The sequence below is a fragment of the Pseudophryne corroboree genome, chromosome 11, assembly GCF_028390025.1.
Source record: "Pseudophryne corroboree isolate aPseCor3 chromosome 11, aPseCor3.hap2, whole genome shotgun sequence".
In the NCBI taxonomy this organism is placed as follows: Eukaryota; Metazoa; Chordata; class Amphibia; order Anura; family Myobatrachidae; genus Pseudophryne; species Pseudophryne corroboree.
Window position 1 is genome coordinate 29,302,909 of NC_086454.1, and position 14,326 is coordinate 29,317,234.

At 49.2% G+C, this 14,326-nt stretch overlaps 1 protein-coding gene across 12 annotated transcripts in view; it reads right to left on the minus strand.

Moving 5' to 3' along the window:
• The window catches only part of MICAL2 (microtubule associated monooxygenase, calponin and LIM domain containing 2), a 278,508-nt gene that overhangs the window by 166,807 nt on the left and 97,375 nt on the right, over window positions 1-14,326 (minus strand). For all 12 annotated transcript variants that reach the window (XM_063946422.1, XM_063946420.1, XM_063946416.1 and 9 more), the window contains exons 11-15: window positions 13,432-13,522; window positions 13,199-13,346; window positions 10,769-10,968; window positions 10,476-10,588; window positions 1,540-1,608 (exon numbers count right to left, since the gene is read on the minus strand). In XM_063946422.1, the coding sequence (XP_063802492.1) occupies window positions 1,540-1,608; window positions 10,476-10,588; window positions 10,769-10,968; window positions 13,199-13,346; window positions 13,432-13,522 (621 nt within the window). The remainder of the gene's footprint in view (window positions 1-1,539; window positions 1,609-10,475; window positions 10,589-10,768; window positions 10,969-13,198; window positions 13,347-13,431; window positions 13,523-14,326) is intronic.

A 14,326-nucleotide genomic window follows, 5' to 3' on the forward strand; every position in this document is an offset into this window, starting at 1 on the left:
CCTGTCACCCGGCATCTGATGGGAGTATGCTGGGAGTTGTGGTGTCAGTTACTAGAGCTGCTGTGACACTACAACACTCATCCTCCTGTCACCCGGCATCTGATGGGAGTATGCTGGGAGTTGTGGTGTCAGTCACTAGAGCTGCTGTGACACTACAACACTCATCCTCCTGTCACACGGCATCTGATGGGAGTATGCTGGGAGTTGTGGTGTCAGTTACTAGAGCTGCTGTGACACTACAACACTCATCCTCCTGTCACCCGGCATCTGATGGGAGTATGCTGGGAGCTGTGGTGTCAGTCACTAGAGCTGCTGTGACACTACAACACTCATCCTCCTGTCACCCGGCATCTGATGGGAGTATGCTGGGAGCTGTGGTGTCAGTTACTAGAGCTGCTGTGGCACTACAACACTCATCCTCCTGTCACCCGGCATCTGATGGTAGTATGCTGGGAGCTGTGGTGTCAGTTACTAGAGCTGCTGTGACACTACAACACTCATCCTCCTGTCACCCGGCATCTGATGGGAGTATGCTGGGAGTTGTGGTGTCAGTCACTAGAGCTGCTGTGGCACTACACCACTCATCCTCCTGTCACCCGTCATCTGATGGGAGTATGCTGGGAGTTGTGGTGTCAGTCACTAGAGCTGCTGTGACACTACGACACTCATCCTCCTGTCACCCGGCATCTGATGGGAGTATGCTGGGAGTTGTGGCGTCAGTCACTAGAGCTGCTGAGGCACTACACCACTCATCCCCCTGTCATCAGGCATCTGATGGTAGTATGCTGGGAGTTGTGGTGTCAGTCACTTGAGCTGCTGTGGCACTACAACACTCATCCTCCCATTACCTGGCATCTGATGGGAGTATGCTGGGAGCTGTGGTGTCAGTCACTTGAGCTGCTGTGGCACTACAACACTCATCCTCCCATTACCTGGCATCTGATGGGAGTATGCTGGGAGCTGTGGTGTCAGTCACTTGAGCTCCTGTGGCACTACAACGCTCATCCTCCTGTCACCTGGCATGCCGATTGGTAAGTGTGTATGCTTACCTAATTGCCCACTCACTCGGTGAGACACCCAGTTGGCCACTTTCTCACCCAGCCTAAAACTAACAGGTTCCCTGGACGAAGAGGTTGCTGCAGGAACGACCAGTATATATGAAATTATGCAGCAGTAGATGAGGCATGTCATGAACGTTACCATATTTGTCAGGAATGTTCTGCACTGAACGCAGTACAACGCCAGCACTGGGTGCACATGAATATACAAAGAGCAAGGGCCTGGCTTGTAGGAAGTGCGGCTAGAGGACGGAGAATGATGAATGGAGGGATGGATAACGTTACTGCTGTCAGAGGTATTATTTGCTATAATACGCTCCAGCTGCTGGTAATTGCTCTCAGCTATTCCTGTGAGCCGCGGCCGGGGTGTGTGGCACGCAGCGTCCGTCAGCTCTGGATCTGTCTGCGTCGCAGCTTGCGCTCATATACAGAACCAGTGTACGCGGGGCAAGGCTGTCATCGCCGGGTAATAAACACCAACCTCATCAAAGAGCAGCATCGTCCTTCTTCTCCTCTTGTTTGCGTCATTCTCCTCCGCTTTATTTTCTCCCTGAACACAGATAAAGAGAAACAAGCGATGACTGTCTCTCCTCGTCATGAAGTCACGTGCTGCAGCGACACCTTATACAACACTTGATGCACAATGATGGGATTTAATGGTGGTTACATTTACAGTGAGGTTCCTGGTAGGGAGGAAGAACAGCCTCTGTCACCTGTACCTGCTTTATTCCCACTGTCAGTCACCCTGCTGCTAATGCAGTGAGTGCAGGAGGAAGTGTCTTATGTATGACACATTCTCCGATCACTGCACTTCCTCCTGCACTTACTGTATAAGCAGCTCAGGGACTGGAAGTGTGGAGAGAGGTTACGGGTAAGGAGAGTAATTATCTTCCGTCACCTGCACCTGGGATGGACTTTCACAGAAACATGGCAGCATGCAGTGACATACCAAGAGGCAGGAATATAGCGGGACAATACTGCGCTCCCTCACTATCTCCCCAGCATCAATCATGGGCAGATCCTAGTTGCAAACAAACTAAAATCAAAATCTTTAAATGGTGTCATTTATTTTAAAATGTATTTGACTTATATGGCAATCATGGGGGGATTAATTTAGGAAGTGCACCCGTTGCGCTGTGCAGGACACCGTGGCATTGCAGTGCGACGCCTGGATGGTCTGTCCAGCACACTTCAGAAAGCCCCGCACTTCCTCCCGTTGTTCTATGCAAATGGCTGCGCCTCACTACAGGCTGCCATTTTGCTCCATGAACGCAAATGATTCAGCACTACCGAGGTGCACCGCAAATCCCAGCTTCTACTATACTGGGCGCAGGCGGAATTTTCTCCTCAGAATGAGATCTGACATACGGAAGACGGGCCTGGCTAATGTCAACAATTGCCAACACGCATTTCATGCTCCAACACTAATATACTACATAGCACAGGGACTTGTTACACTATAATAAGCAAAAAATCCACGACCGTTCTACTATTTATTCCAAACGATCCTCAAATTAACACATGAGGGGGATGAATCGGGGCTTGAAGAGGCGACGGTTTGATTCTGCACGCCTCATGCAGGCTTTATAGAACACATATGGATCATATTAGGGCAACGTGTGTTTTCGTGTGCTTTTCAAGCAATGTAAATCCATGAGCGACTTACAGTCAAGCGAGGGGGGAAGCATTTGACAGTCGCACGCATTGTGCCCCAAACATGAGATAAGTGTTTGCGATTGATTTCATCCTGGGTTTTGTTTAATTCCAGGGGTGGGACTGGAGATAAATCAGGGGTCTGGTTATTTTCTGGGACTGACGTATAAAAATAAAGGATTAAAATGACTGAATCCGTATTACTCAACGTGTCCCAGACAATTAGCTTGAGAAGGTAAAATGAAATGTATTCATCAGGGTAATTACATGACATCATGCTGTGGGGGATACGGAGAGCTGGAGCTTTGTTACTATGGAAAGTCAGGATGACATCCCAGTCAGAGGCCGCGTCGGACTGATCCCCACTAGACAGTGCGCGGTGTGAGATGATAGGACGGGCCGCAACGTCTGACCCTCTCCAGCTACTTCTAGAAGGAAATGATATGAAGGAGCTTTCCTCCTATCCAAGGGAACTCGATCTATAGTTTATTTATGTATGATTGCATTGTAGAGTACATACATCAGAATGCATCAGTGGCACCGTGGGACTGAAGAACAGCTGCGGCATACAACCCAGCAGATGATAATACAGGACGTTTCCCGTTCTCCGTATTCTTGGAATGTTCATGTATTTCACTGGAGAGAGTGAGACGTGTCTGGTGCCTGATGCTGAAATCTTACTTCTGTATATACAGTGTGACAGGCAGGAAAGGCCTGCTTCTGCGGGTTATAGCTTGGCATATCCTGGAGCTGCTATACTGTTCAGCGCACACATTAGCTGTGACCAGACCATGAGCCAAGTTGCGCTGAGTAAGGGCGCCTCTCTATAAGACTCAGGTGGTCATTCTGAGTTGATCGTTAGCTGCATTTGCTCGCAGCGCAGCGATCAGGTTAAAAACCGGCAGTTCTGCACATGCATATGCGGCGCAATGCGCACGCACGACATACGGGCACAACGAACGATGCAGTTTTGCACACGGTCTAGCGATGCATTTCTGCCGCACTGGTTGCCGCAGAGTGAATGACATGAAGTGGGCGTTTCTGGGTGGCAACTGACCGTTTTCAGGGAGTGTTCGGAAAAATGCAGGCGTGCCAGGGAAAACGCAGGCGTGCCAGGGAAAACGCAGGCGTGGCTGGGCGAACGCTGGGCGGGTGTGTGACGTCAAATCCGGAACTGAATAGTCTGAAGTGATCGCAAGCGCTGAGTAGGTTTTAAGCTACTCTGAAACTACACAAAAAATTTTTGCAGGCGCTCTGTTATACAACCGTTCGCACTTCTGCTAAGCTAAAATACACTCCCAGTGGGCGGTGGCATAGCGTTTGCACAGCTGCTAAAAACTACTAGCGAGCGATCAAATCGGAATGACCCCCTTAATGTATATTAAGACACAGGCAACCGAAAACATCCAGATAAGAGCGCAATATTGCGGCCAGAAATATAAACCTTGCGCTGAACTCTAAAGTAGGCTTGTCATTTTTAGAACTATGGAGTCTATTTATGAAGCAGTGAAAAGTGTGGAGAAGTGAACCAGTGGAGAAGTTGCCCATAGCAACCAATCAGCTGCTCTGTATAATTTTATAGTATGCAAATTATAAATATTACTTTAATGCTGATTGGTTGCCATGGGCAACTTCTCCACTGGCTCACTTCTCCACACTTTCCACTGCTTCATGAATAGACCCCTATATTTTATGTACACCATGAAAATCTTGTTATTGCATAAACTGGTGACATAGATAGAACAAAGGTCATTTATAGGCCCACAGACTATCTTTGGGGGCTATTTACTAAGCCTTGGGTGGAGATAAAGTGGACGGAGATAAAGTACCAGCTAATCAGCTCCTAACTGCCATGTCACAGGCTGGGTTGGAAAAATGACAGTTAGGGGCTGGTTCGTTGGAACTTGATTTCTCTAACGTCCTAAGTGGATGCTGGGGACTCCGTAAGGACCATGGGGATTAGCGGCTCCGCAGGAGACTGGGCACATCTAAAGAAAGCTTTAGGACTATCTGGTGTGCACTGGCTCCTCCCCCTATGACCCTCCTCCAAGCCTCAGTTAGATTTCTGTGCCCGAACGAGAAGGGTGCACACTAGGGGCTCTCCTGAGCTTCTTAGTGAAAGTTTTAGTTTAGGTTTGTTATTTTCAGTGAGACCTGCTGGCAACAGGCTCACTGCATCGAGGGACTAAGGGGAGAAGAAGCGAACTCACCTGCGTGCAGAGTGGATTGGGCTTCTTGGCTACTGGACATTAGCTCCAGAGGGACGATCACAGGCCCAGCCTCGGAGCTCGGTCCCAGAGCCGCGCCGCCGGCCCCCTTACAGAGCCAGAAGAGCGAAGAGGTCCGGAAAATCGGCGGCAGAAGACGTCCTGTCTTCAATAAGGTAGCGCACAGCACTGCAGCTGTGCGCCATTGCTCTCAGCACACTTCATACTCCGGTCACTGAGGGTGCAGGGCGCTGGGGGGGGGCGCCCTGAGACGCAATAAAACACGATAAAAATACCTTACATGGCAAAAAATGCATCACATATAGCTCCTGGGCTATATGGATGCATTTAACCCCTGCCAGAATATACAGAAAAACGGGTGATAAGGCCGCCGAAAAGGGGGCGGAGCCTATCTCCTCAGCACACTGGCGCCATTTTCCCTCACAGCTCAGTTGGAGGGAAGCTCCCTGACTCTTCCCTGCACTACAGAAAGGGTTAAAAAAAGAGAGGGGGGCACTAATTAGGCGCAGTATTAAAACATACAGCAGCTATAAGGGGAAAAACACTTATATAAGGTTATCCCTGTATATATATATATAGCGCTCTGGTGTGTGCTGGCATACTCTCCCTCTGTCTCCCCAAAGGGCTAGTGGGGTCCTGTCCTCTATCAGAGCATTCCCTGTGTGTGTGCTGTGTGTCGGTACGTTTGTGTCGACATGTATGAGGAGAAAAATGATGTGGAGACGGAGCAGAGTGTCTGTAACAGTGATGTCACCACCTAGGGGGTCGACACCTGAGTGGATGAACTGTTGAAAATTACGTGACAGTGTCAGCTCTGTATAAAAAAACAGTGGTTGACATGAGACAGCCGGCTACTCAGCTTGTGCCTCTCCAGACGTCTCATAGGCCGTCAGGGGCTCTAAAGCGCCCGTTACCTCAGATGGCAGATACAGACGTCGACACGGATACTGACTCCTGTGTCGACGGTGAAAAGACAACCGTGATTTCCAGTAGGGCCACACGTTACATGATTGAGACAATGGAAAATGTTTTATACATTTCTGATAATACGAGTACCACCAAAAAGGGGTATTATGTTCGGTGAGGGAAAAACTACCTGTAGTTTTCCTGAATCTGAAAAATAAAATGAGGTGTGTGATGATGCATGGGTTTCCCCCCGATAACAATTGATAATTTCTTAAAAAGTATTGGCTGTATACCCTTTCCCGCCAGAGGTTAGGGTGCGTTGGGAAACACCCCCTAGGGGGGATAAGGCGCTCACACGCTTGTAAGAACAAGGGCTCTACATTCTCATGAGATGGCCGCCCTTAAGGATCCTGCTGATAGAAAGCAGGAGGGTATCCAAAAATGTATTCACACACATACTGGTGTTATACTGCGACCAGCAATCGCCTCAGCCTGGAGGTGCAGTGCTGGGTTGGCATGGTCGGATTCCCTGACTGGAAATATTGATATCCTAGATAAGGATAGTATATTATTGCCTATAGAGCATTTAAAAGATGCATTTCTATATATGCATGATGCACAGCGGAATATTTGCCGACTGACATCAAGTATAAGTGCGTTGTCCAATTCTACCAGTAAAATGGTCAGGTGATGCGGATTCCAAACGGCATTTGGAAGTATTGCCTTTAAAAGGGGACATTTGGGGTCGGTCTTTTAGACCTGGTGGCCACGGCAACAACTGGGAAATCCACGTTTGTACCCCAGGTCGCCTCTCAAAATAAGACGCCGTATTATCAGGCGCAGTCCTTTGTTGGCAAGCGGACAAAAGGTTCCTCTTTTCTGCTCGTGACAGAGGGAGAGGAAAAAGGCTGAAGAGATTACCCAGTTCCCAGGAACAGAAATCCTTTCCCGCCTCTGCAAAAGCCCTCAGTATGACGCTAGGGCCTTACAAACTCAGGCACGGTGGGGGCCCGTTCTCAATGAATTTCAGTGCGCAGTGGGCTCACTCGCAAGTAGACCCCTGGATCCTTCAGGTAATATCTCAAGGGTACATATTGAAATTCGAGACGTCTCCCCCTCGCCGTTTCCAAAAGTCGGCTTTACCGCCGTCTCCCTCTGACAGGGAGGCAGTTTTGGAAGCCATTCACCCAGCAGGTGATAATCAAGGTACCCCTCCTGCAACAGGGAACGGGGTATTATTCCACACTATTGTGGTACCGAAGCCAGACGGCCCGGTGAAACCGATTCTAAATCTAAAATCTAAAATCTTTGAACACTTACATACAGAGGTTCAAATTCAAGATTGAGTCACTCAGAGCAGTGATTGCGAACCTGGAAGAAGGGGACTACATGATGTCTTGGGACATCAAGGATGCTTACCTTCATGTCAAAGTTTACCCTTCTCACCAAGGGTACCTCAGGTTATGGTACAGAACTGTCACTATCAGTTCAGACGCTGCCGTAGGGAGGGTCCACGGCACCCCGGGTCTTTACCAAGGTAATGGCCGAAATGATATCCCTTCGAAGGAAGGGAATTTTAGTTATCCCTTACTTGGACGATTCCCTGATAAGGGTAAGATCCAAGGAACAGTTGGAAGTCGGTGTAGCACTATCTCAGGTAGTGTTGCGGCAGCACGATTGGATTCTCAATATTCCAAAATCGCAGCTGGTTCCGACGACTTGTCTTCTGTTTCCTAGGGATGTTCCTGGACACAGTCCAGAAAAAAGGTGTTTCTCCCGGAAGAGAAAACCAGGGAGTTATCCGAGCTAGTCAGGAACCTCCTAAAACCGAACCAAGTCTCAGTGCATCAATGCACAAGGGTTCTGGGTAAAAATGGTGGCTTCCTACGAAGCAATCCCATTCGTTAGATTCCACGCAAGAACTTTCCAGTGGAACCTACTGGACAAATGGTCCGGGTCGCATTTTCAGATGCATCAGCGGATAACCCTGTCACCAAGGACAAGGGTATCCATCATGTGGTGGTTGCAGAGTGCTCATCTTCTAGAGGGACGCAGATTCGGCATTCAGGACTGGGTCCTGGTGACCACGGATGCCAGCCTGCGAGGCTGGGGAGCAGTCACACAGGGAAGGAATATCCAGGGCTTAGGGTCAAGCCTGGATACATCACTTCACATAAATATCCTGAAGCTAAGGGCCATTTACAATGCTCTAAGCTTAGCAAGACCTCTGCTTCAAGGTCAGCCGGTGTTGATCCAGTCGGACAACATCATGGCAGTCACCCACGTAAACAGACAGGGTGGCACAAGAAGCAGGAGGGCAATGGCAGAAGCTGCAGGGATTCTTCGCTGGGCGGAAAATCATGTGATAGCACTGTCAACAGTATTCATTCCGGGAGTGGACAACTGGGAAGCAGACTTCCTCAGCACGACCTCCACCCGGGAGAGTGGGGACTTCACCCAGAAGTCGTCCACATGATTAAAAAACTCGACAGGTATTGCGCCAGGTCAAGAGACCCTCAGGCAATAGTTGTAGACGCTCTGGTAACACCGTGGGTGTACCAGTCAGTGTATGTGTTCCCTCCTCTGCCTCTCATACCCAAGGTACTGAGATTGATAAGATGGAGAGGAGAAAGCACTATATTCGTGGCTCCGGATTGGCCAAGAAGGACTTGGTAACCGGAACTTCAAGAGATGCTCACGGAGGATCCGTGGCCTCTACCTCTAAGAAGGGACCTGCTCCAGCAAGGACCCTGTCTGTTCCAAGACTTACCGCGGCTGCGTTTGACGGCATGGCGGTTGAACGCCGGATCCTGAAGGAAAAAAGGCTTTCCGGATGAAGTCATCCCTATCCTGATCAAAGCCAGGAAGGATGTAACCGCAAAAACATTATCACCGCAATTGGCGAAAATATGTTGCGTGGTGCGAGGCCAGTAAGGCCCGACGGAGGAAATTCAACTGGGTCGATTCCTACATTTCCTGCAAACAGGAGTGTCTATGGGCCTGAAATTGGGGTCCATTAAGGTTCAAATTTGCGGCCCTGTCAATTTTCTTCCAAAAAGAACTAGCTTCAGTCCCTGAAGTTCAGACGTTTGTAAAAGGGGTACTGCATATACAGCCTCCTTTTGTGCCTCCAGTGGCACTTTGGGATCTCAATGTAGTTTTGGGTTCCAAAAGTCACATTGGTTTGAACCACTTAAATCTGTGGAGTTAAAATATCTCACATGGAAAGTGGTCATGCTGTTGGCCCTGGCCTGGGCCAGGCGCGTGTCAGAATTGGCGGCTTTATCCTGAAAAAGCCCTTATCTGATTTTCCATTCGGAAAGGGCGGAATTGAGGACTCGTCCTCAGTTTCTCCCCAAGGTGGTTTCAGCGTTTCACCTGAACCAACCTATTGGTGGTGCCTGCGGCTACTAGGGACTTGGAGGCCTCCAAGTTGCTAGACGTTGTCAGTGCCCTGAAAATATATGTTTCCAGGACGGCTGGAGTCAGGAAATCTGACTCGCTGTTTATCCTGTGTGCACCCAACAAGCTGGGTGCTCCTGCTTCTAAGCAGACTATTGCTCGTTGGATTTGTAGTACAATTCAGCTTGCACATTCTGTGGCAGGCCTGCCACAACCAAAAATCTGTAAATGCCCACTCCACAAGGAAGGTGGGCTCATCTTGGGCGGCTGCCCGAGGGGTCTCGGCTTTACAACTTTGCCGAGCAGCTACTTGGTCAGGAGCAAATACGTTTGTAAAATTCTACAAAATTAATATCCTGGCTGAGGAGGACCTGGAGTTCTCTCATTTGGTGCTGCAGAGTCATCCGCACTCTCCCGCCCGTTTGGGAGCTTTGGTATAATCCCCATGGTCCTTACGGAGTCCCCAGCATCCACTTAGGACGTTAGAGAAAATAAGAATTTACTTACCGATAATTCTATTTCTCATAGTCCGTAGTGGATGCTGGGCGCCCATCCCAAGTGCGGATTGTCTGCAATACTTGTACATAGTTATTGTTACAAAAATCGGGTTATTATTGTTGTGAGCCATCTTTCAGAGGCTCCTCTGTTATCATACTGTTAACTGGGTTTAGATCACAAGTTATATGGTGTGATTGGTGTGGCTGGTATGAGTCTTACCCGGGATTCAAAATCCTTCCTTATTGTGTACGCTCGTCCGGGCACAGTATCCTAACTGAGGCTTGGAGGAGGGTCATAGGGGGAGGAGCCAGTGCACACCAGTTAGTCCTAAAGCTTTCTTTAGATGTGCCCAGTCTCCTGCGGAGCCGCTATTCCCCATGGTCCTTACGGAGTCCCCAGCATCCACTACGGACTATGAGAAATAGAATTATCGGTAAGTAAATTCTTATTTTCCGTCCACTTTATCTCCATCCAAGGCTTAGTAAATAGGGGTCTATTCATGAAGCAGTGAAAAGTGTGGATAAGTGAACCAGTCGAGAAGTTTCCCATGGCAACCAATCAGCTGTTACCAATAATTTTATAGAATGCAATTTATAAATGTTACCTCAACACTGATTGGTTGCCATGGGCAACTTCTCCACTAGCTCACTTCTCCACTCTTTTCACTGCTTCATGAACAGACCCTTTAGATCCTTGTAAAGGTGAATAAACACATTTGCTGTAGCCTCACCTTTGGCACTCGTTTTCTTGGTAAGGTTAAATTGAGGTAATTATTAGAGAGTAGGCTGGATGGTTTTGAAGAAAATGCATCTCTGTTCTTCCTATTTTCTCTTGGTGAGGAATCTGCAAAAGGTAAGGAGTCACAGGTGAACTACAGATACCAGCATTGGTCCTCGGGTACAGTAAAAAATAGCCTGATCCACTCAGGTGATCCCAGCCGGCCTCCGCAGGAGAAATAACACCACTGGGTAGGATGCAGCACAGTAACAACTAACCTCTTTGCGGCTATAAAGAGCCACTTACCAACGGGCCTCAGGGGGGATCCCCTAAACAATTCGTAGAACTTAGAGAGGTACAGAACCATGCTGAGTTTATCGGGCTCTTCCACAGATGCCATCTCCTTCCCTGTGGTAACGGGCGAGATTCCAAACTCTTTCTCCGCAATGTCGAACGCCAACTGGTTACACCTGACACTGTCGTCTTCATTCAAGGAGTCAAAGTCACTGAGGAATAACAGTATCGGAGGGAGAGGAATGTTAGGTCATTCATTTTTTTCTCCTGCAATTAAATAGGAAAACCCTGCGGCTGCAGGAAAAACCCTGCGTCGCTGAGTTTTTGTAATCTCCTGCGCACAATTGAATTCCTTCTTTACAGTGTATTCGGAGTTTATGTCCATTGCCAATATACTACATGTAACTGTGACAGGAAAACTGGCCCCTCTCAGCTCTGGGCCCCATAGCAGCTGCACTGCCTGCACCTATGGTAGCTGGGATCCGGACTGAAAGTCGACAGTAACTAGGTCGACAATGTCTAGGTCGACCACTATTGGTCGACAGTAACTATGTCGACAGGGTGTCTAGGACGACAGGGTCTTTAGGTCGACATGTTCTAGGTCGACAGGTCAAAAGGTCGACATGAGTTTTTCACAATTTTTTTCTTTTTCTGAACCTTTTCATACTTAACGATCCACGTGGACTACGATTGGAACGGTAATCTGTGCCAAGCGAAGCGATAGCGGAGCGAAGGCACCATGCCCGAAGCATGGCGAGCGAAGCGAGCCATGCGAGGGGACGCGGTGCACTAATTGGGGTTCCCGGTCACTCTACGAAGAAAACGACACCAAAATAACATTAAAAACTCATGTCGACCTTTTGACCTGTCGACCTAGAACATGTTGACCTAAAGACCCTGTCGACCTAGACACCCTGTCGACCTAGTTACTGTCGACCAATAGTGGTCGACCTAGACATTGTCGACCTAGTTACTGTCGACTTTCAATACTACACCCATGGTAGCTTCACCCTGTATATAACACATGTGACTGTGACAGGGAAGGTGGCCCCTCTCAGCTCTGGGCCCCATAGCAGCTGCACTCCCTGCACCTATGGTAGCTACACCCTGTATATAACACATGTAACTGTGACAGGGAAGGTGGCCCCTCTCAGCTCTGGGCCCCATAGCAGCTGCACTCCCTGCACCTATGGTAGCTACGCCCTTGTATATAACACATGTAACTGTGACAGGGAAGGTGGCCCCTCTCAGCTCTGGACCCCATAGCAGCTGCACTCCCTACACCTATGGTAGCTACACCCTGTATATAACACATGTAACTGTGACAGGGAAGGTGGCCCCTCTCAGCTCTGGGCCCCATAGCAGCTGCACTCCCTGCACCTATGGTAGCTACACCCTGTATATAACACATGTGACTGTGACAGGGAAGGTGGCCCCTCTCAGCTCTGGGCCCCATAGCAGCTGCACTCCCTGCACCTATGGTAGCTACACCCTGTATATAACACATGTAACTGTGACAGGGAAGGTGGCCCCTCTCAGCTCTGGGCCCCATAGCAGCTGCACTCCCTGCACCTATGGTAGCTACGCCCTTGTATATAACACATGTAACTGTGACAGGGAAGGTGGCCCCTCTCAGCTCTGGACCCCATAGCAGCTGCACTCCCTACACCTATGGTAGCTACACCCTGTATATAACACATGTAACTGTGACAGGGAAGGTGGCCCCTCTCAGCTCTGGGCCCCATAGCAGCTGCACTCCCTGCACCTATGGTAGCTACACCCTGTATATAACACATGTGACTGTGACAGGGAAGGTGGCCCCTCTCAGCTCTGGGCCCCATAGCAGCTGCACTCCCTGCACCTATGGTAGCTACACCCTGTATATATCACATGTAACTGTGACAGGGAAGGTGGCCCGTCTCAGCTCTGGGCCCCATAGCAGCCACACTCCCTACACCTGTGGTAGCTGCACCCTGTATATAACACATGTAACTGTGACAGGGAAGGTGGCCCCTCTCAGCTCTGGGCCCCATAGCAGCTGCACTCCCTGCACCTATGGTAGCTACACCCTGTATATAACACATGTAACTGTGACAGGGAAGGTGGCCCCTCTCAGCTCTGGGCCCCATAGCAGCCGCACTCCCTACACCTATGGTAGCTGCACCCTGTATATAACACATGTAACTGTGACAGGGAAGGTGGCCCCTCTCAGCTCTGGGCCCCATAGCAGCTGCACTCCCTGCACCTATGGTAGCTACACCCTGTATATAACACATGTAACGGTGACAGAGAAGGCGGTCCCTCTCAGTTCTGGGCCCCATAGCAGCTGCACTCCCTGCACCAATTGTACTTAAGTTCTTATTGTCTGCTTGAGCTGACATTGGGGATCCTGTCTCACCAAGGGAAACTACAGTATATACAAGCTGTGGATCGTCTACTCACATGAGGTCTGGCCGGAAGTGGTGGATAATGGCACAGAGAGCGAGGCCACTTTTCCAGGAGCTGGTCAGGTTGGTGACATGGACATTCCTGTAGCCCTCAGTCTGCTTCTGGCACCAAGTCAGGAGTTTGTTGGGCCTAATGTCAGACTCTAAGTGGAGAAGAAGAAGAGAGGGTCACCAAGTGTGACTCAGAGGCTGCACATAATGCGCACTGTGTGTTCACCCCTTACGTACCGTGCCTGGTGACCCCCACTGATCTCCTGATGGAGCTTACTCTCTCCAGGGGGCAGCCTTGAAGCTCACTGGTAAAGTGTAAATGTTTTACCTGCAACAACAACAACAAAACAGCGTTTCAGTACAGTGCAACGGGAGTTGCATGTTATCTTTCCTAAACACACTTGTCCCTTTCATTTATATCATCTATGATGTATTATTTACTTAGACAAATGTACTATTGTAAAATGTGACTCAAATTTATAATGGTGCTGTTTCGTGTCTAGATGTTATCACCTAAATTCTACAATCTTGAAACTCGGAATAGCTCAGCAGCAAAATAAATCACTTCTACAGCGCGTTGTTTCTGTCATTTCATTTCCGGGAAAGTGGACAGGGTAGGAATGCCATTGCTGCTGTGGTGAGAGGGCTTGTGTCTCACCACAACTGCCCACATCTCCGTGGGATCAGCTCCCTTCAAGAGAGGAAAACAAGACCTGCACATTCTGCACCTGCAATAGTATTTTGGAACTCCGGGTTTTCTGGATTGCACAGCTCCAAGTGTAAAAATAGAAGTCCGGGTTTTCCAGCTCACCCAGATCCTGCAGGAAGTTAGAAGCAGGAGAGGGGTTTAAAACTCCCATACACCCACTGCATGGAGCACTGACGCCTGTTAGAGGCCAGCGGGTAGGCTGCAATTTCATAGTGCCAGGGACTGTGGACGTTGACTGTGCCAGGAGAGCATGGCGGACGGTAGCTGCAGGTCGTTCCAGCAGAATGACTGTTGAGCACGGGAGTGCAAAGACATTTACTTTCATTTGTTCATTTTAAGTCATGTACCTGTGTGACCAGGCCCAAGCCTGTGTATGCTATGTCCAGTGTCTGATGCCAGTAAAAAGACACTGGGGTAAATTTA